Source organism: Fusarium verticillioides, chromosome 1 (genome assembly GCF_000149555.1).
Source record: "Fusarium verticillioides 7600 chromosome 1, whole genome shotgun sequence".
NCBI lineage: Eukaryota > Fungi > Ascomycota > Sordariomycetes > Hypocreales > Nectriaceae > Fusarium > Fusarium verticillioides.
Genome location: NC_031675.1, coordinates 4,282,394 through 4,303,256, shown reverse-complemented (window position 1 = coordinate 4,303,256; position 20,863 = coordinate 4,282,394). Strand labels below are relative to the sequence as shown.

General features: G+C 48.3%; 9 protein-coding genes across 11 annotated transcripts in view; 5 read left to right on the top strand and 4 right to left on the bottom strand.

Annotated features, from left to right (window-relative positions):
- Positions 1–4,610: 4,610 nt before the first annotated feature.
- On the bottom strand, positions 4,611–5,698 carry FVEG_00658 (DNA-directed RNA polymerase I, II, and III subunit RPABC5). The gene is made up of 5 exons (XM_018887221.1): positions 5,624–5,698; positions 5,378–5,573; positions 5,263–5,324; positions 5,127–5,213; positions 4,611–5,072 (listed from the first exon to the last, which is right to left on the bottom strand). Exons 2-5 carry the CDS (start codon positions 5,411–5,413, stop codon positions 5,015–5,017), a joined length of 243 nt encoding a protein of 80 aa, XP_018742958.1. The 5' UTR covers positions 5,414–5,573; positions 5,624–5,698; the 3' UTR covers positions 4,611–5,014.
- Positions 5,699–5,747: 49 nt separating this feature from the next.
- On the top strand, positions 5,748–9,087 carry FVEG_00659 (hypothetical protein; the record flags this gene model as incomplete). The annotated part of the gene is made up of 3 exons (XM_018887222.1): positions 5,748–6,067; positions 6,112–6,920; positions 6,974–9,087. The coding sequence occupies 3 exons, from the start codon at positions 5,748–5,750 to the stop codon at positions 8,731–8,733; spliced, it is 2,889 nt and encodes a 962-aa protein (XP_018742959.1). The 3' UTR covers positions 8,734–9,087.
- Positions 9,088–9,226: 139 nt separating this feature from the next.
- FVEG_00660 (hypothetical protein) lies at positions 9,227–10,455 on the top strand (the record flags this gene model as incomplete). Its single annotated transcript, XM_018887223.1, has 2 exons — positions 9,227–9,426; positions 9,486–10,455. The coding sequence occupies 2 exons, from the start codon at positions 9,227–9,229 to the stop codon at positions 10,453–10,455; spliced, it is 1,170 nt and encodes a 389-aa protein (XP_018742960.1).
- A 252-nt stretch (positions 10,456–10,707) lies between these two features.
- On the bottom strand, positions 10,708–11,122 carry FVEG_00661 (hypothetical protein; the record flags this gene model as incomplete). Its single annotated transcript, XM_018887224.1, has 4 exons — positions 10,708–10,780; positions 10,850–10,920; positions 10,980–11,051; positions 11,114–11,122. The coding sequence occupies 4 exons, from the start codon at positions 11,120–11,122 to the stop codon at positions 10,708–10,710; spliced, it is 225 nt and encodes a 74-aa protein (XP_018742961.1).
- A 1,491-nt stretch (positions 11,123–12,613) lies between these two features.
- Positions 12,614–14,108, top strand: FVEG_00662 (hypothetical protein; the record flags this gene model as incomplete). Its single annotated transcript, XM_018887225.1, has 2 exons — positions 12,614–12,736; positions 12,786–14,108. 2 exons carry the CDS (start codon positions 12,614–12,616, stop codon positions 14,106–14,108), a joined length of 1,446 nt encoding a protein of 481 aa, XP_018742962.1.
- Positions 14,109–14,709: 601 nt separating this feature from the next.
- On the top strand, positions 14,710–15,635 carry FVEG_00663 (hypothetical protein; the record flags this gene model as incomplete). The annotated part of the gene is made up of 3 exons (XM_018887226.1): positions 14,710–14,821; positions 14,892–15,024; positions 15,080–15,635. 3 exons carry the CDS (start codon positions 14,710–14,712, stop codon positions 15,633–15,635), a joined length of 801 nt encoding a protein of 266 aa, XP_018742963.1.
- A 40-nt stretch (positions 15,636–15,675) lies between these two features.
- FVEG_00665 (hypothetical protein) lies at positions 15,676–19,213 on the bottom strand. 3 transcript variants are annotated; one of them, XM_018887229.1, is made up of 5 exons: positions 18,981–19,213; positions 18,820–18,905; positions 18,610–18,765; positions 16,145–18,550; positions 15,745–16,089 (listed from the first exon to the last, which is right to left on the bottom strand). In XM_018887229.1, exons 1-4 carry the CDS (start codon positions 18,999–19,001, stop codon positions 18,172–18,174), a joined length of 642 nt encoding a protein of 213 aa, XP_018742965.1. In that variant the 5' UTR covers positions 19,002–19,213; the 3' UTR covers positions 15,745–16,089; positions 16,145–18,171. The 3 variants fall into 3 exon arrangements, with proteins under 3 accessions (XP_018742964.1, XP_018742965.1, XP_018742966.1); XM_018887230.1 differs by lacking the exon at positions 15,745–16,089 and having other exon boundaries at positions 16,883–17,464; positions 17,536–18,550; XM_018887228.1 differs by having other exon boundaries at positions 15,676–18,550.
- On the top strand, positions 16,286–17,722 carry FVEG_00664 (hypothetical protein; the record flags this gene model as incomplete). The annotated part of the gene is made up of 1 exon (XM_018887227.1): positions 16,286–17,722. One exon carries the CDS (start codon positions 16,286–16,288, stop codon positions 17,720–17,722), a length of 1,437 nt encoding a protein of 478 aa, XP_018742967.1.
- Positions 19,214–19,894: 681 nt separating the features above from the next.
- FVEG_00666 (hypothetical protein) overlaps positions 19,895–20,863 on the bottom strand; it is a gene marked incomplete at both ends in the record, with an annotated part of 3,843 nt that continues 2,874 nt past the window's right edge. Inside the window, one exon of the mRNA XM_018887231.1 lies at positions 19,895–20,755. Within this exon, the coding sequence (XP_018742968.1) occupies positions 19,895–20,755 (861 nt within the window). The remainder of the gene's footprint in view (positions 20,756–20,863) is intronic.

Genomic DNA, 20,863 nt, shown 5'->3' with positions numbered 1-20,863 from the left:
CTCAAAGTCTGAATTGTCTTGCCGAGACAAGGCAGCGAGCCGGTGGGCCAGTTGTGTGGATCAAGCCGCAGCCAAATGGGGCCTAGAGAGGAGGGTGAAGTTGGGGGCCAGAGATGTTGACTTAAGTAGTTGCTGGGTTTCTCCTGAACAGTGAGACCAAGAAATTCTGCCGAGGTGATGGGTTGATGCTGATGAGTGCCAATACGGTCCCGAGATGGGTTTCCCAAGTGATTTGAAAGGCTTGGATCTAAGCTCAATATATCAAGGTGTGGCAGAAGCCGTCAACTTGCAGCATCGGGGTGTTGAAATTGGATGCTTAGGGTGAATGGATGGAGCGGCTAATAATGAGCAGCCTGCCCTCCCGGACCACTTCAAGCGACTTTCAACAAGGTCTTCTTGTCTCTGGCTATTGTGCTGAGTACCTTACGGTAGAATAGGGTGTGGTCAACGCAACCTGTTGATGACTCCCCTGTGTGTATTGCAGTGACTCTTATCATGTAGAAGTCGATTCAATCCAATGATGGTGCTTGCTCAGGAATCCCGAATTGATTCAATTGCAGATGACAGCCATGCATGTCCATTAACACTGGTGGTGGGCTGAGAACATAGGTAAATATCTCTCATGGAAACGGCTGACCTCAACACCGTCGTGTAAGTCTATAGCATTACCGTTGGTGGAAGGAGAGGCTGGCTACTTAGGTAGCTGGTTGACGAATGGGCCATGGATCAGGGGACGGGAGGCCCACTATGGTAGCACCTGCCCTACGTACAGATCTCAATCATCAGTGTTCCCGTGGTAGGCACAATCGATGCCAGCTACCTTAATCAAGCCAGGTGGCCGAGGTTAGGTATAGGGATAACTTCCACCTTCGGGCTGTCTTTTCATCCTTGAATCATTATTCCATATTTTTGCATAGCAGAATAAGTCAGTTAAGAGCCCCTTCGTCCCGATTTGCCGATCATGCTAAACAACTGAAAGCAACTACTTCTGCAAGTATACCTGCCCGTCACTTTGCGCTCAACTTAACAGCTCTGCACCGCTACAAGATAACCGTAAGAGAGAACTTCCAGCCGCCCGTCCATGACAAGGAGCCAGTCAAACCCCAGACAGTTGGCCAGGGTGGATGGATCGTGGCTCCAAAACTCGTGGGGCATATTAAGAAAAGGACAGGCGTCGGCGCTTAACTCATGGTGGGACTGGCCAATCCTCCGAAGTCCCCCACTTGCATTGCTTCCACCAACGACCTGGAACTGGCCAATGCTATGCTTCGTGGTGCTTTATGTTCGACAAGCTACAATACATACACCTACGAGCTTTCCTCCCAAGTTCAGCTGTACATGATGGGTACAGAGTCGATGCCATGTGCCATGGCCCGCTGCACGGCATCAACGGTACGGAATGTGACACCTAATGCTGTATACGTATTCAGCATGATCGACAACCTAAAATCGTAATCCCAACCGGCTTCATGTTTAGAAAGAACGTACTGTAGACTCTTGAATTTTGGGGACAACGCCCAACCTGATCTTGGATTACTTTGTTTAAGAGCGTGTGCCGCGACTGACCATTCAGCTGGCTGACAGCGTCCGACTTAGATGCTTTATCAGTGACCCTCAAAAGATCTGTTGGTACTACAGTCTCCATTGCTTTTCAAGTAATACTCCTTCCAAATTACCTGAGGATGGAGTAGAACAACTCTGAGGTAGAATTCTTCGTTCGCTTCTATAGTTAGCTCGAGGAGTGGCCCCCTCTCCTCATTACTCCAGAAGTCAATGGCCATACGTACTACCCATTGTAATGCTAGGTCTCCGAGATGGTGCTTCTAAACGCCCTGGGCTCGCAGGGATACGACCAGGATATAGAACAAGCCAATCAACAACCCAAACCTCAGAACCCGGCGAACCCAGCAGTCTGGTCACGGCGGCATTGGCAACGCTAAAACGAGCCGGTGGCCCCACCCGGGGTTGCAGTATGTCCTTTGTAACGCACAGTTCGCTTGCTCTGGAACATGGCAGGTAGTTCAGCAATGTCCAGATGCCAGCAGTTTGGCAAAGCAACAACATAAGATTCGAAAAGATTGCTAGAATATGCATGGGCTAGGCCCTCTAGTCATTCTCTACCCCCCTGGCTTTTCAAGCCTAATCGCCATGGCCTCTAGAACCCATCACTCACTCACTGTCCGGCCACTTCAAGGGAGAACGGACGAAGTACACATAAACAATCACCTTCTGTTCGTTCTTGTTTATGACTGCCAGAGACCTAACACCATAATATGTGATTCTGTTCCAATTTAGAAAAAACGGCAAATCCATCCGCTTTCAATCAGACCAACACTACTAGCCACCAGGCTCATGAAAACTAAAAGGAGGTTTCCAAAGCTCTTTAGACTGAACACTCGGCTAGGTTTACGGCAAGAGGAAAGCCTACGCGGCTAAGACTGTATTATTTGCTACTACCCATGCTAGGAGAGGGGAAAAAACTCAGGAACTTGACCCTAAATGACGAAAAGGCTTAGGTAACTTGGCATAAATTTATGATACCTTTTACTGGGTTTATTTTAACACTCTATATTCAGGTCTGAGTTGTCTTGCTTACCAAGGCCATGTTATGACAGACGGCATCGTCTGGGGTCTGAATCCTGTAGCCAATTTAGCGTGGTGATAACCTAACGCTTGTTGCGTTGTTTTAGTTATCACAGCGCTAGATAGATTCTCGGAATTGCATTAACGATCGCCAATCCATCCAGCCGGTGCGGGGACTCCCAGTCCTTGTTAAACGGTTGAATGTGTTGATGCACCCTTGACAGCTCCACGAGTTCACCTCGGAATTCTGAATGGTACAAGCTTTGTGCTCCTCTAAGCCAGGGATCTTTCTTGATCCTTTTCTCGAACCCAAGAACAGGGTTGCGGTATGGGTTTACCCCTTCCGGAACACATCCCGCCGTCCACCGCCGTAGAGGTCAGAATATGCAGATGTGACCCAGCAAGGAGGGCTACGTACATCGCCAATACACAACATATGAAGATATGCTTTTAACATATTGAATAGATTCACGAAACACCGTGACAACAGCTTTGAGCCCGAAGTGGACTTCCGAGTATGCATGAGAAAGCCACGGAGGGAAACACAGAATGCAGTGCATAAGCGCCAGCCTGACTAGACCTTTGACACTTTGACACTCTTCTCTTTGGCTCGAGGTTGTTTGTTTAATGTGTTGTACAACTTGATGACTCAAGCTTTCCACTTGCGGTAACCAGTCCGTCTGTGCTGCCTGTCTAGGATGAAGATCGTGTTGGTCGATCAGCATAAGAAAAAGAAAAATGCGGTTGTTGGCCAAGCTTGTTACTAGAACCAGGTCGCTTGTGTGTGGTACACAAGTGCTTTCCGACTGCATGAAGTATTCTGAATTGTCGTTACTATATCACAGCACATCTGTCCATGAAATACATCGTTACCCATGCACTTGCGGCCCGAACAGCCACACACACTAGACGGGGTAGACGGGCTCTTCCGAGCCAACGCCTCTTTGTCTTTCTTACATTGTCTGCTCCATGACTCTCTGAGATGTCTACGCCGCTGATAGCAGGGCGGCTCGAGGCACTCAATAGGTCGAGCGACTCAGCCAAGATTGGAAATTCATGACGGGCCTCAAAGAGAGATCACCCGCTAGTGTATTGGCCTTCAGAAACTCCCGGTCTCATGGAAACCAGGCCCAAGTCACAGGTTATGAGACTCAGGCATGGTAACTGGCTTGCATACAATTGCAAAGTAGTTCAAGAGCCGGAACTCAAATAATGGTTCTTGAGAAGCGGTAATTCTCGTGCTAATAAAACTACCATATAGACATCACCATCCTTATCACTCAAATAGCAAAAGGCCAGCCAAATTCTTAAGTATCTTTACGACAAGCTTTTTATTGCTTTGGATCCACAGATTAGGACAACCCTGTTGAATTGTTCTTAGTCTCGCTTCAGAAGGGAAACTGCATTCACTTTAGCTCCTGGTAGAAAGGTATCACGATGTAGAGTGAAAACGTCGCATTCCCCTACACCGTTGTCCAGTACTATTAGGGCAATAAGTTGCAGGATCGATAGCAAAAGGGTAACCCTGCTATAATAGAACAGGTATAGACCCCAGGGACGCAAGAGCTTCAACCAACATCCGGATGTGTTGTCATCCTCGTTGGCCTTGCAAAAGGCTGTTGGCTCGATGCCATTGCCCACTTCTGCAAGCTTTGAAGACAACCAACACATTTGAGTGAATTTTCGAGATTTTCAAGTGAGGCCATACCGTAGAGGCAAACAAGATAACTGAATTCCAACACCTGGTTAATCAGGTGAGACTGAGAATATGCGCGCCAGTTTAACTAGCCTCTTCTGGCTGCCCATAGATGTTGGCATGCTGTCTAACAAACATGGGCCATTTCCTGATTCTTGCTTGTTGTTCTTCGCCGCAACTTAACATCCACCGCTCTTTGCGCACAGGCCTCAGCAAGGGTGGGAGTCTTGCAGTTGTACTCCGTAGTCTGAGGATTAAATCCCAGTAGTCAATGGCATAGTGCCCTTCAGAGGCAAGAAAACTTAGGACCTCTATCTAGTAACGAAAAGAACTGGGTTTAGTTTAGTATTTCTTAGCAAGCCACTGTTAGACCGGTTGATTTTAGCACCCTGATTTCATGTCAGAAGTTTTCTTGCTCTGAGGAGTGCATAAGGACCTCCTGCCAAAAGGGAATACATGCAGGACCAAGGGCCGACCAAGAGCCAACCGCGTCTTATGGAGGGAAGCATGAGTAAGGATAGTGGAAAAGTTTCAGTGAAAACACTGATCAATATTGACATTCTCGAAAGTGTCTGTATAGGGCACTGTAGATTATGAGGACTCGTGCTCCCGTATTTAAAACTGATCAATTCATTGCCTTCCTTGCGCCGTCAAAGTGACATATTTCGGCAAGATTTCCTTAAACGCCAAACCATGCACAACCATTCTTTCGCTGCTTCTTTGCCACCACGCATTCTATGAGTATTGAACGCCAAGGTTCTGCTTCTTCTCGCTTCGTCCATCGGGAGTGTACCTAAAGAGGGTTAGAAATTGCGTATGGGATGGGATCTGGGTGGCCGTGTCGTACTTGAGAAGCTTCTCAATAAGATCAACGTGGGTCATGATCATGCGGCGGCAGCAGTATCGCTTCAGACCGAGCTCGTCCATAGCGTCGCTACGCTCGTTAGATTTCCAGCCGCATAAAGTAGAAAGTGCCAGCTTACCCATCGGTCTTACGGGGATCTGCGATCAGTTGAAGATAGCGCTCCCAGAGGTCACCAGTGACCTACGTTCCAAATTAGTAATCAGCGTCTGGCGCGTCGCGGGTGAAGATTCTACCTTTCCACAGGAAAAGCATCGAATAGGAATGATCATTTTGATGTAATATCGTGAGTGCGCGGGTTCGTCAGATGCGTCCAGCAGAATTGCGACAAGAGCAGGAGGCACGTTACAAAGAAAGCTTGCGATAGTTCGGCGTTGCAGGAGGACTACCTACGAAAATAAATTCTAGCTCCGTTATTTTTCCGACGGAGCGCTTATCTTATCAGCACTTTTTTCGCAAGCGGGACCAAAATTTCTGCGAACCTTTACCCAGTAGAAGCGTTACCAGCAGGACAACCTCGTTACTTTCCTCTCCGTCGACGAATTGTTAAAAAAAAGTCGCAAGCACAAGAAATTGATCTCGTGCAGAGAGAAGAAGGTGGCGAAAATGGCTGGCCACAAGAGCCCTCGAACAAAAAACGACCCAACCAAGAAGCGCAAACGCGATGTGACGGAAAACGATTCAAGAACCAAGAGGCTAAGAGCTGAGCGAAAGGCGAACAAAATCAATGGAATTAAGCTCGAGAAACAAAGTGGAAATGGCGTGGTTGCTGAGGTGAATGGTATTTCTGGAGCTTTGGCGGAGGCTGGAACTCGGGAGATTGAGATTGTTCGCCAGTTCGACAATGCAGAGGCAGGATGGCGTGTTTCGAAGCCCATGGGTGGTAGGATGCTTGATATCGATCCCGTATTGACGGAAAATGAGCAGTAAGTCTCATTAGTGCTGGAACTGACCTAGCTAATATTCATAGATTTCTCATTATTGCATACAACACCTCTATCCAGGTGTACTCGGCAGCCGATTCACTCCTTGTTCGACGAATCCCCATTACCGCAGCTGAATCCTCCGACGATAAGGCTGCAGCTTCCGCGCATATCGTTGCCATGAAACAGGCAAAGCAAAACTCCAATATCGTCTGGGTGGCTACCTCTGACGGCCGCGTCTGTGAAGTCGACTGGACAACCTCCAAGACCCCCGAATTCTTCCAGACCCAATCCAAGACTGCGACTGCCATGGCCCTCGTTACAAAAATGGTCTCTGGCAGAGTCCAGGAAATTATCTTTGTGGCAGAATCAGATAAAGCAAGCCGAATTGAGGTTGTCGCATATCCAGCCTCCACAACGGAGTTGGAGCACAAGGTTCTCTTTGTTATGAAGAAGCCTGGCAATGGCCTGCAGTTGCTTGAGACTAGTGAAGATGGCCACCTGATTGGCGCCATTAATGACCGCCTTTTCTTTGGCGTTCCATCACAGCGACAGTTCGATAACTTGGCTTCTTTGGATTACGAGATTTACACCTTCGATATTCCCGATTTGGTCAGCGCCCTTGACCTGAGAGTGTATCCTAGACCAGCGACGAGCGGAAAGAAATCGCGACAGGAAGCCGCTCCTGTTCTGGATATCATAGTTGGCGGTGCCCGTGGCTCAATTTACCTCTACCATGATGCGCTTGCTCGAAGTCAGGCGCTTGCAAAGTCAGGATCCGATAAGGAGCCCATTCAAGCGCAAAACTTTCATTGGCACCGTAGAGCGGTGCACGCCCTGAAGTGGTCGCGCGATGGTACGAATCTACACTGCACATGGAATATCGAGAACTGTACTGACATATCACAGGTAATTATGTAATTTCAGGAGGTTCTGAAAACTCTCTCGTTCTATGGCAAATGGACACAGGAAAGAAGGATTTTCTTCCCCATCTTTCTGGCAGCGTGGAGAACATCACAGTTTCTGCCAATGGCTCCTCATATGTTGTTCACCTCGACGATAACTCAGTCATGGTCATTTCTACCGCTGAGATGAAGCCTACAGCATACATCGCTGGTATCCAGTCGGCCGCTATCAACGTCACTACACCCAAGGATCTTCTCGTTCAGCGAACATGGACAACGCCTGCGAGCGTACAGCGACCTATCCCAGCTGCCATTAACCCTACTGATCAGTCGAGATTACATGTCTGTGTTGGTAATGGCAGGCAGGCTACTATGTCAGGAGGGTTCTCTGCACCTTTGCTTCAGACCTTCGATCTTGAGACCTTTCGAAGCGTCTCCAAGCAAGCTTTGGCTCGTACACAGCCAACAGATGTCAACATCACGAACAAGGGCCACCCTATCGAAGAGCCCGTCATTACTCGCTTAGCTTTCTCAGCTGACGGAGCGTGGCTTGCTAGTGTTGACACCTGGGAGCCATCGCAACGAGATTTGGAGAACGTTATCAGCGATGCCAAGGACCAGTTTATTCAAGAGCGACGAGAGGTGTATCTCAAGTTCTGGGAAGCACAAGAAGGCGAGGACCAGATTGCCCTTGTCTCCAGGATCAATGCCCCTCATGCTACAAATCGCAACGAGGCAGTTCTCGACTTAGCCTCGAACCCTGTTTCGACATGCTTCGCAACTATTGGTACTGATGGCAATGTTCGATTGTGGCGCCCCAAGACAAGGTCTCAGAATGGAGTTGTAGTGAAGGGGCCTGACGGTCGCGAGGTCTTCACTTGGAGCTGCTCTCAGATTATTGCTGTGGGTGACGGCATTCCTCAAGACGGCGTGATCGACCTCCCTGAGTCCGGTGTTGTTCAAGAGCCCCAGGGAAGTATCGCTTTCTCGGAAGATGGCTCAACTCTCTTCGTGGCTTTCGGAACAGCTGGCTCCGGTGTGATCTACTTGATTGATGCTGCGTCAGGCGATGTGGTTAAGACCCTCGAAGGCCAATGGAAAGGTCAATTGCGATCTATCCGTGCCCTTTCGCCTTTTGTCATTATCCTATCAGATGAACTGCGCGTTTACGACGTTGTCAGTGATGAGCTACGATATGGCGTTGTGATACCACAATCCAAGGCCAATGCTCTTCTTCAGCTGGCTGTCGATCACACTTCCGGTCACTTTGCCTTAGCTCTACCAGCTAACGAGGGTTCTCTCCTTGCAGTTTTCCAGCCTGAGTATATCGAGCCCCTATTGGTGCGTAGCACGCCTCAAAGGATCGTCAGCTTGGTTTCTGCTCCTGAGACAAGTGGTTTCATCGCTTTAGATGATGCTGCTCAAGTCTGGGTGGTTGCCGAGGGGTCAGACCCTTCATCTCTTGCAACCGTCCAGCCTCTTGAGGACCTCCGCCTCGAGGGCATTGATGTTAATGGCAATGAGGCTGATCTTCTTGATGAGGATGAGGATATGGCAAGCGACGTTGACGATGCAGAAGCCGAGCCCGTGGCTGAGCCTCAAGATGTCGAGATGGAAGATGATGACTCTCATCCAAGGGTGATTCAACAACAGCATCTAGCCGACATCTTTGACGCTGCACCAGCATTTGCTGCGCCTCCGATCGAGGATTTGTTTTACAAGGTTACGGGCCTGCTCGCGACAAAGCCTCTTTCAGCATTATGAAGGGAAGAAATTGGTATATAATAAGGCATGTTTAAAAAGCTAGAATGTTTTTTGTTACAGAGGAGTATGTATAAATCAAAACTAGACAGTCATGGTCTAGTCGCATGTGGTCTTGGGAAGTTAGATGATCGCAGCGCCGGCGTTGAGTAGGTCTGGAATACTAGCTATTCACTCAGTTTGTATATGCATCTAGAGTATGGCCGACATCGGCGTGATTGAAAGAAGAGGCAATCGCCAAACTAGCCCGGCATCTCTCGGGAGTCGGTTGCAGATGCGGGGACGGGGCTTGATTTGGAGACGAAGGAGAAGAGGAGAAAAAGGTGTATTCGAATGGACCAATCGCGCCATAGCAAGGTAGTCAATCAGTCAGTCGATCTATTGACTTGGTTATGACAACCTTGGAGGGAAAGATACCAAGTTATCTATCAACAAGTTACAACATTAAGTCTTTTACTACCTACTTTACTTTGCTTGTTCAACTTGGCATATAGAAATGTCGTTTACATCTATTCCAATTCTGGACCTAGCTGCGGCTAAGGACCCTGCTACTAAGCCTCAGTTTCTAAAGGAACTTCGCCATGCCTTGATGGAAGTTGGCTTCTTGTATCTCGAGAATGTTGGCATCTCGGATGAGTTGTTTCAGAAGATCATTGAACTTGGAAAGGGTTTCTTTGAAATTCCTGAGGAAGAGAAGTGAGTGTTAATGAGTGACATTGATTATCATGATCTGATGGTCCACTGACTCGTCACAGACTTAAGATTGAGATGAAGAATGCGCCCTCTTTCCTAGGCTACTCTCGTCTCTCAGCGGAGATCACAGCTGGAGAAATTGATCATCGTGAACAAATCGATCTCTCAACAGAGCATCCTATCCCTGGGCCCGATGCTCCTCTATATCGTAACCTTCTAGCACCCAATCAATGGCCATCTGAGGACTCGTTGCCTGGGTTCCGCAAAGTGTATACAGACTACATGGAGCGCATGGGCAAAATTTCAATTCAGTTTACATCTCTCATCGCCGAGGCCATTGAACTTCCCAGCGACGCCTTTAATAAATACTTTGATCAAGATCAGCAACACAAGCTCAAGATTGTCAAGTATCCCGATGCAAAGGAACTTGGCATCGAAGGAAACGTGCAGGGCCAGGGTGTAGGCCCTCACAAAGACAGCATGCTTACTAGCTATCTCCTCCAGGCGACATCGCACAAGGGCCTTCAAGTACAGAACGTCCGAGGTGATTGGATTGATTGCGAGCCGCGGGTAGGAACCCTTGTCGTTGCTATCGGCCAAGGCTTAGAGGCACTTACACAAGGTGTCTGCGTCTCTACAACACATCGTGTCCTCTCCCCCGCTGCTGGCTCAGGTGCACGCTTCTCTATCCCTTTCTTCCAAGGCGTGCGTATGAGCGCTGAGTTTGAAGATCTGGAGAAAGTTGGCGTTGGTCTTGTACCAGAGGAAGTACGGGAGCAGCGTCGCAAGATTGTGGAGCGCAATGGCGGGCGTATTGATGATGTCGAGTTCACATTCCGAGCTGGCGGTGCTTCAAAGACGCTTGGTGAGGCAACATTGCGAAATCGAGTCAAGAGTCACCCTGATGTTGGAGAACGCTGGTATCCTGATATTCTGGCTAGCATCCGTGAGGAACAGGCAATGGCTAAGCAGCAGAAGGAGGCTGCGGCACCAGTCGTGGAAGCGCCCCAAAAGGCTGTAGAGGCTCATTAGGTACCGGTAGTGGGTGGAAGACACAGGGAAATTGCAAAAATATGCAAAAAAGAGCCGTGTAAAATTTGTATTCATCATGAGTCTTGATCTCGTCTTGTCTCGTCTTGTCTTGTCTCGTCTCTCCGTTCTCGTCTAGGCCATCGCGCCACAGTACGCCTCGCTTCGCTAAACATTTACCCATTTCCAGTTGTTTTCTTGACTTTTCTCTTCTCGTACGATACCATCATGTCAACACCTCGTGTGTTATGGGGTCTATGCGACTTGGACGTTGGGGAAGCAGTCGGCAATGGTCTTGCTGTGCTTGTTCTCGGCATGCTCTTTTAGACTGGAGAGGAAATATTAGTTAGGATGATGGAGAAACAGAGGAGATAGGTGGGTATTTTGGTGGACATACGCAGGGGCCTTTGTGGTCTTGAGGAAGGTAGATTTGCAGATCTGGCACTGAATATCACAAGCCTTCTCGTTCTATTTGGTCATGTTAGCTAAAGAGACACGAAACTCTAGAGTACAATCTGTAAACTCACCACCTTGAGCTGCGACTTGGCAGTGCTCTTGTCCTTAGCATTGCGCTCGCGCTTCTGTTGAGCCTTGGCGCCCTGAAACCTCCATGTCAGCACAAGGTATCGTTTATGATGGCATCTGAATCCTCTTAGCTTACGTTACCCATGTTTGCGACTTGGACTGGTTGTGAGGAAGAGGAGAGGGTGTGTTGCGTTATGTGGACTAGGAGAATTCGGTATCGACTTGGCGGTGTTGGAAGGTCAGAGGTGTAAGTGAGTGAGTAAGAAAGAATTAATTAAAAGAGGATGGATTGGACTGGATGCGATTATGCGGAAGAAAACCCGTAAAAACGGAAAACGGAGGGGTCGCCTTTTTTCTTCTTCTTTTTTTCTTAGTTGTCGCCCTTTTCGGACAGGCCGTTATCTAACCGGTCTCAAGGTCTCGACCGTTCCATTCAGGGTGGCATCAACGGGCATTAACAGAGGCTAATAAGGATCTAGGGATACAGTAACAGAACATAAAACACCGAACCTTGACAAAGGGTGTCAAAATAAACTAAGTAAAGAGTCCCCTAAGCTTAGGCTAAATTTACCTAAAGATTTTGTTCACTTAGGGTTACGGTCCTGAGTTTTTTTCCTCCCCTAGGACCTAGGTAGCTAAGGCAGAAACTGTAATCTATTTATGTTACAGAGTTGGTGTCACCGCCGTCTCAGAGCCGTTCTTGATTACTTGTATTCGATGTGGTCAAATGTCACGAAATACACTTTTACTAAGTCACAGCTGAATATAGCCTCTAAATGCATAGGTACCTAACCACTTTTGGTAGCTCTTAGGCTCTGAACACTTTGCACCACTCATCATCAACATCACTGTCAGCGTCCCTACCAAACCATGACTGGCAAAAGCTTCGAAACTGACTCATACGAGCATCAACTCTCTGTAAACTAGCCTTTGCTTATTCACTTCCCCGAATCTTGCTGAGTAGCGGAGAATCCTGGGTTGAGCTACTGTGCTGTGCCTTGAGCTAGTGTAGGTTCTCGTCGATCACACTGAGCTGACATCTTGCTGGCCTAAGCCCTACCAATTGCGAGAATCCCGCTTAGATAGAAGTCAAGATATGCTTCATCTGCTCCAGTTCAAGGGTATTACACAGCTAGGGCTGCTAAGCGGGTAACCTCTAGTTTACCGCTGGCATTCATAGCAACGAGGATTCGAAGGATCGCCTACAATACATCATATTATGTACAAAGCTTCAAATCAGGATAAATCAGGATTATTAAACTTCCTTTCTATCAAATTAAGATGCTCAGCAATGCAGGCTCTCGTCTAGACGTCCATTGTCCGCCAAAAACGACGCCACGTACCGCCAATGGCGCTATACAGGACAGCCTAAACGCCCGTTCTTTCAGCTTCACACAAACAACTCCGCATCCAATTTGATAGCTCGTCTGGCCATCCAAACCGAGTAAGGTGTAGAACCCATATTGGTATCCAACACTATACGTGTAGTTGGTGCTGAGGTGAGACGGCGACTCTTGATGTCGGACAACCAGCCCTGTACAATAGTATATAAGGCTCCTGCAAAGCATGATAGAATACACACACACACACACACACACACCATTATTAAGAACATTCACTTTTCCAGTAACCAACTATGACCCAAACCAAGTTCTCATCGTTGAGCACCAAGCTAATTCAGGGGCGTCTTCTACTTCCTGGAGATGAGGGATTCGAGGAGAGCCTCCAACGATGGAGTCTTACCTGTGTAAAGCCTGCCGTACGTCAAACCGTCGTGGCTCCCCAGCTACCAGCTAATCAATCCACAGGCCGCTGTAGCCCAACCCAGGACTGTTGAAGAAGTCAGTGAGGTCGTCAAGTTTGCAACATCCAATGGCATTAAATTCAATGTCAAAGGAGGCGGTCATAGTACCTCGCAAACTTCCTGCGCTCCCTCACCCGAGGGCATGGTCCTGGATCTCTCTCTTATGCGTGATGTCTCGGTAGACACCGAGGCAAACACCGTCTCCTTTGGGGGAGGTTGCTTATGGAAAGACATTGACGAGGCACTCTGGCCTAAAGGTCTAGCTACGGTTGGCGGAACTGTCAGCCATACTGGCGTTGGAGGCCTTATCCTGCATGGCGGCTATGGCATATTGTCTGGTATCCACGGTTTGGCCATCGACGTCTTGCTTTCGTGTCAAGTCGTCCTAGCCGATGGAAGCATCGTAACTGCATCCTCCACCGAAAACGCAGATCTCTTTTGGGCTCTACGAGGCGCTGGCAGCAGCTTTGGCGTGGTTACCCAATTCACCAGCAAGATATTCCCGCAGGGTGATATCTGGGGCGGCATGGCTTTCCTCCCTCCCACGGCTCTGCCTGCAGTGATCAAGTTTCTCAACCACTGGGGAGAGACAAACGACGGCACGCAAATCTTCCTCACGGGCTACACTTATGCTCCCCCTGGCCCAGACCCCAACGCGCCCAGGCCCCTCGTTATCCTAGTTCAAATGGCACAGATTGGGCCTAATCCAGAGGACGATGGCCAGAAATATTTCGCTCCTATACTAGAGCTCGAGGCATTGATGAAGCAAGTTGGGCCTATGCCATATCCTATGATCAACCAGGGCGCAGATGAGGTCTTTGCAAAGGGTAGTAGATACCTGTTTGGTGGCGCCAATTTTACTCTTCCCATGGAGATTTCCACCGCCGAATCAATCCGTGATAAATTCACGGGGTTTGTCGAGGACACGCCGGGTACCGAGGGCTCTGTTGTCATGATAGAGTGCATTCCCCAGAAAGCCATTCGAACGATCCCAGTTGAGTCAACATCCTTCAACTCACGAGGGAACTACTACAATGTTGGCATCAATTACAAGTGGATGGATGAGAGTCTTGATACCAAAATCCGCCAGTTCAATCGTGGATTCCAGAAGTCGATCCGCGAGCTTGGATACGACGACAAGACCTTGTCAGATGGCATTGGCCACTATCTGAACTATGTGAGTACTGAGACTATCTCAGCTGAAGAAGCATTTGGTTCAAACTCGAAGCGCTTGAGGGGGCTGAAGAAGCAGTATGATCCAGACAATGTATTTGACAAGCTGTGGAAACTGGTTGGTGAGGTTGAGGATAATAACTGGATTGCCTAAGGGGCCAAAGGTGTATTCTCTGTTAATGAATAAGCCACTCAAGGCATCTTGCCACAGAAGTAGTCCTATTTTTTAGGAATGAATTTAACGGTAGCTTGGAAAATGATGTAGTTTTGTGGAATTAATAAGGAGGTGAATCAATTAGAGATATGCCTAAGTTTCCTTGCCTCCCCTTGTATCGATATTAGCAGGCATACCTTAGAGAATAAGAAAATATTAGACTGTATTTTAAGATATTAAGATAAACTAATGGTAAGATATCATAGACTTCGTAAAGATGTCCTAAATTCATACCAATCTATTCATCCGCGTCTTTTTATCATTTAGGATTAAGGTCTTGAGGTTTCTTTCCTCCCCTGGGCATGATCGTGCACCGTGCGAATTGAACAGTCTAGTTCCATCGCGTCGCGTCTCTCCAAGACACTTCGTTCGTCTTAGCATCTTCTCCTCAATCTCTATGCTCGTCTCTCCTAACACTCGACTCTCCTACCTTAGCCTATCATTGAAAGCCGCAATCTCGAAACAAGGCTTTTTCAAGTCTCTCGCTCTGTCCTCTCTTGTAAAAGGGCATCTTTTCACTGTGTCAAATTATATCAGCACTATGGCATCCGCGCTGAGCATTACCTCTGCCAACAAGATCAGCCTTGAAGAGTTCAAGCGAGTTCTCAAGCAATACCCGGCTCTCATCAAAAGAGTGTCAGATGGAAAGGGTGGTAAGTGAGCAAAAAAGATATCAAGGATGCCACTTCATACGAATATCGGCTAATCAATATCAACCAATAGCCAAAGGTGGCCAGAGAACGCTGCAAGAACTAGACAATTATCGATACAACGATGCATTGGATGCCTTCAATTCTAGCGCGGAAAGTCGCCCAATGAAGCTAGACGACATCAAGAACCTCGTGGAGTGGAAGTTGTGAGTCCAAGTCTACCCACCTGTGCCAGAATCGCCATTTACTAATACAGATTAGACGCCATGGGAAGTTCAGGCCAACACTCATGAATCTGGTCTCATCTAATGATGCAAACGATGCTCAGGAAATTGTAAAGCAAGCTCTCAACGCTTACGAAAAGGATGCCGACATAGAAGCCGCCTTGGGTGTATTAACAAAGCTTCGAGGTATTGGCCCTGCAACTGCATCCTTGCTTTTGGCTGTTCATGATCCGACACGGGTCATATTCTTTGCCGACGAGGCGTTCTGGTGGCTATGCTGCAATGGGAAGCAGAGCCCTATCAAGTATAACGCCAAAGAGTACCGTATGCTGTGCTCTAAAGTCGACGATCTACGGGACAGACTCGACGTGCAAGCAAGTGACGTGGAGAAAGTGGCCTATGTCTCGATGAAGCAACCGGCTCAGCCGGATCAATCCCATAATGTGGCACCACCGAAAGAGGCCAGACACATCACAGCGCCCATGGCAGCGAAGAAGGAAAAGAAGAGAAAGGTTAATTCAAATGCCGAAATAGTAGAGGGTGCAACCCATGAACAACCGTCACTTCGTCGATCCAAACGTGTCAAGATCTAGTGCTTCAGCTTCAGTCGCAAGGGAAAACAAAACTACTCGAGTCACAGCAACAAAACCACAAAGTTATTCTGCACGCATTTATTTTTTTTGCAAAAGTGCAAAGAATGATGCTCACAATTCAATACCACCATTTCAAACCGTATGCATGCTAGGTCCATGATACCAAGCTGTAAGACCAAACGGTTATACCTTACACCTAATCGTTTTGATAACACACCGCAACTCACCCCAATAAGCAGTCAAAACGACAACCTCAGAGGACCGGGTATCCGGCCCGTATAGCGTGTGTATCCGAAGAATACCAAGCTCCCATCCGAAGAAATTCCGCATGACGACAATTCCTCACGATGAAATCAACGACTTAACGCTCAAAGAGGCCGTGGACCGTCACGCGCAGCGTTCAGACACGTTTGCGGACCATGCAAACGTGGTTATAAAACAACCATACTCCACACTGGCACACAGAATGTCAGGTTTCCCTTCCTCGGAGAAGATGCTTGAGCTCTTACCTTTGCTGTTCCAGTAGTGTCCCTCGATTGCCACATTTACTCCAGTATATATCTGTGGTTCAGCTGGTGCGGGTGGTTAGGATAGCTCAACGTTATCTTTTATTCCCACTACCCACAATCAACTTCTCAAAAGTTCTCACCATGGCTCCAAAAGGCCACCGGCATGGCCCATCAAGTAGCATGTTTGCTCAGATTACTGAGCCCATACCTCTCCCTACTCGCTTTGCCCGAATCAAGAGAGATTTGGTTGAGGGTAAAGAATCTCAGATCAAGAGTTCATGGATAAGACTGCTTGTCAAGTTGAACACTGAAATCGACATCATCGCCAAAGCCGGCTCGGATATCTACCCATCTATTGATTTTAACGATCTCAATGACTCTTCAGTTGCAAATGACTTTTCTTCAAGACTCAAGGAACGAGGTGTCGCTGTTATTCGGAACGTAGTTCCTCATGATCTGGCTGCGAAATGGAAGGCAGATACCGAGGCTCACTTAGGAGACCTTCAGGCGCAACGATTGCCTACCCACGATCCGCATCTTTACGGGGTTTATTGGTCTCCTGGGCAGATCAAATCTCGAGCCCATCCGAACGTTCTCTATACTCAACGTTTCCTAATGAATTTATGGCACTCGTCTGAGCCGGAAGCGCTTGTGAGCCCCAATTTCCCCATCAGCTATGCCGACCGCATGAGGGTCAGGAGACCTGAGGATGAGACATGTTCCCTCAGTGTATATGTTGACGGAGGAAGCGTGGAGCGTTGGGAGCCGGATGGCTATGGTTCAGCAGCGACCTATCAACCCATTTGGGATGGTCGTTGGGAGGATTGGGATCCATGGGAAAGCAGCACTCGACTGAAAGTGACAAGCGATTTATACAATGGTGACGGCTCATGCAGCGTCTTCCGCATGTTTCAGGGCTGGGTAGCTTTGAGTGAAGTTCCTTTTGGCCATGGCACCCTTCTCTTATGTCCCATGATCCGACTCACAACTGCATATCTTCTTCTGCGGCCCTTTTTTGTGCCTAAAGACTCCTCACCGGCAAGCCCAGACTTTCTTACGCCAGGGAACTGGATCCTTGAAGAGCCGCCTTCCTCTGTGATTCAAGGTGCATTGCCGTCTTACCCACAGGAGCTCAATGATGCATTACACCCTCATCTACAGCTTCACCGGAGCATGATCCCCATACCAAAACTTGACCCTGGTGATTACCTTGTCTGGCACTGCGATACCGTCTACGCCCTTGATCGTCTCCGTCGCCCAGACATCCCTCCTACAACAATCATTTATCTTCCAGCCTGTCCATTAACTCAGACAAATGCCCTATATCTTGCTCATCAGCGCAAGGGTTTTCTGCATGGGGAAGCCGGCCCCGACTTTACCGGAGCACCTACGGGCGATGTCAATATCGGAGGAGAGCAGGCCATTAGAGAGGTTGGTGAGGCAGGCGGTCTAGACGGCATGCGTGCAATGGGGTTATTGCCCTGGGATGAGGATGAAGCTCAAGATGACTTTGAGTATGCAGTATTGGAAATGGCAAATGGTGTATTATTTCCAGAAAAGTATGATGGGGCCTACTGATACAGTTGTCCGAACAAGGCAGAACAGTGCGAATTTGTAAGTTATTTGGTCGGACACATCGCATGTAATCAAGAACAGCATGATGTTTGAATAGTGATATAGCAATTCGCATGCGAGACCTTGGTGATAACCCATACCACCAAGGCACCCATCATCCACATCCAACATCACAATTCTATACATAAAGAAATTCCTAATACAATCTCAAATGGTCGATCGTCCTGTCCGCGTCCGATCGCCAGCTTTGCGCCGGTGCTTAACCCAGTAACCGTTAACGCTATTTTACATCTTGCACTTCATTTGCCTCCAGGTCTGGTGCTGTTTTATATGCCCTGACAGGCTCAGACCGAGTCTCTTCTCTTCCGCCCAGGCAGGTCAACAATAGATCAGGTGCCGATATCCCTGTGTGGGCGATCTCCTCCTTTGGAGCGACATAAAACATACGCGCCTTAGATGCCCTTTCTGGACTCGCCAGTTTTTTGGGTAGCAGCGTACTTGTCGCTAAGCTCATCGTAGCTCTTGTGGAGCTGCTCGCTCTGCTTCTTCAGGGTCTTGAGGTCCTGATCCTTCTGCTCAAGCTCCTTTCGGAGACGGGCAAGCTCACCGGGCTTGCCGGCAACGGCAAGCTTCTCAGCCTCCTTGGTATCGCTCTTAGTACCCTCGTAGGCGCGGACCTTGTCCTCCAGACGCATCACCTCGAGGATCATAACGTAGGTGCGGTTAAGGATGAGCGAAAGGAAGAGGGTGAAGCCGCAGAGGTACATGTTGCGCTGGGAGTAGAACTTGCGGGCTTGGACTTCGAGGCGCTCGTGACCCATAACGGCGGCACTGCAATCGAGTTAGTGATGTGCCCACTGGCTATGCCATGGTTGCTTGGGGTAACATACCCTCCTCCCTGCTTGGACTGTTCGGATGCGGCGGCGAGCTCGAGCTGGACGCGGTAGACACGGTTGACACTGTCGATAAAGAGAATTAGGATAAAGACAAAGGTGATCTTCATCCAGTATTGAATCTTTGCGACAACGGGGTTCTCGGAGATGAAGCTGTATGTCTTGTTAGCCGCTGATAAAGACGCCTAAACCTCGTGTTTGACGCACGTGAAGATCTTGCGCTTAACGTTAAAGGGCATGGGAACGATCAGGAGCATGAAAAGCGCCATCTCGAAGACGAGAAGCATAAAGACCTAGTTGAATCAGTTAGAAACTCCATTTGGCTAACTAGGTGATTGAAGCTCTTGACAAAGGTACAAGCAACGTACGAGAGTATAGTAGAGCGTCATTGTGACGGCGGTGACGAGGGGTGAACAAAAAGTGAGATATAGGAAGATTGAGAAGCTCAAAAGAGAGTGTGAAGAGAGGTTCAGTCGTGGAGTGTTGTTGTGTTATGAGAAAGGGAGGAAATGACTCGGTTGCGATGGTCTTCGTATTTGTATGTAAAGTGAAAAGAGAAACAATGACAAAGGTGGTCAGTTGGACCTGAACCTGGCAGAGCTGTCGTGCACCTAGGTATCTTGTTCCTTCCCGCTTTTGAATCGACAACGTCATCGCTTGTGGCTGGAGCCTACTGGACGCTAATGGTGGGATGTGGGGCATAGTCACTGAAGCTGAAGAATTTAGTGGCCTAAGTGGCCCCCCAGGGAGCAAGAAAGCATTATGCCTTGAGATAGGGGTCAAAATAAACTTAGTAAAGAGTCCCGTAAGTTTAGGCTAGGCTTGCCCAAGCATTTTCTTCGCTTAGGGCCAAGGTCCTCAGTTTTCTTTTCTCCCCTTCGTGGCTTACATCTGCATACACAAAAAGGGCACTAGTGCGGATCTATTTAATGAATTATGAAGACATAACTATTGATAGAGGTGGATGTTCTTTCATAAAGATGATACCAAAGCATTCTGTCTTGAAGAGTCGAAACATTGTACGTAAGGTACCGAGTCAATTGAGGAGCATCCATTCGGTATACCTTTTACACCCATAACGCAAAGCACCAGAGCCAATTGCGTCCTTAAGACTCATATATTCTGTAATACTACTACTACTGCAACAACTGTCTTCCGACTAAAACCAAGCCTGTCAACCAAACCCAGAAATTTCCATCCTAGTTTGTGCAAGACTGTATACTTGTGATGTCCCCATTATCCTACAATGAAGCCAAACCACCTAGGAAGCCCTCTCTCTATATTATTGACTCCCGCCTAACCAGTCTCCGTCATCTCTTAACTTGGCTGTTGGGCGCCGGTTTCTGACACCTCGATCAACGCGCGACCGTACAACCACGTCTTGGTCCTCGTCGTCGTCGTCATCATTGTCCTCCTCTAGTTGGCTCTGGAGCAGCCTGGACTCTTCAGTGCGTTCCTCTGAAAAAGTGATATATTCCATGCTGTCGTTGATTTCCATTGGCTGTGGCCGTTGTAGTGCAGTAGGCACGATGGTATCTGCAGCCACGATCTGGCGTTCTTCTGGGTCCTCTCGATCTTGCGATTCCGAAGCTGAAGGATGCTCAATTATCGGAGCTGAAGTCAGCTTTCGTGGATACTTTCTCGGTCGACCACTTCCAGGTCTGGCGCCTCCTCTTTTGCCGCGTGTTTTTGGGTCTCCTCGTGGTTTGCCATTATGGCTCGACGCTGCTCCCTTGCCATCTTGTCGCGCTCGTTTTCTTAGTCTTGCTGCTGAATTTCCAAAATCCGAATCTCCATCTGAAGGTGTTTCCATGATAGAGGCATCGGTGCCAGTCGGGTGATACTCTTCTTCTTCTGAGTCTTCCTCGAATGGGCCCTTCTTACGCTTACGTAGAGGCTTTGGAGCGAAACCAAGCGTATCCACCAGCATATCGTCTTCATCGAGAACTGCTTGAGCACGTTTCTTTCCCTTTCCGGGCTTCTTCTTATCCGTCTTTGGATTCTTCCTTGCGACCCCTTCTCCGTTGGGCCGCCGCGATCGGTTTTTAACCTGGTCAGACTTCCCTTCCACCTTATGGTCGAGTAGCTTCTTTGTCAGATTGGGGAAGTTTTCGCCATAATTGGAGAAAAAATTCCTCTCCAGCTTTGATATCACGCATGGCTGTAAACTTGATGCGGTATTCGCCATTGACGTAAAGGATTCGTGGGGTGATATTGCATCCGCGCTTATCGCTCTCTGATGCGTGGTTGA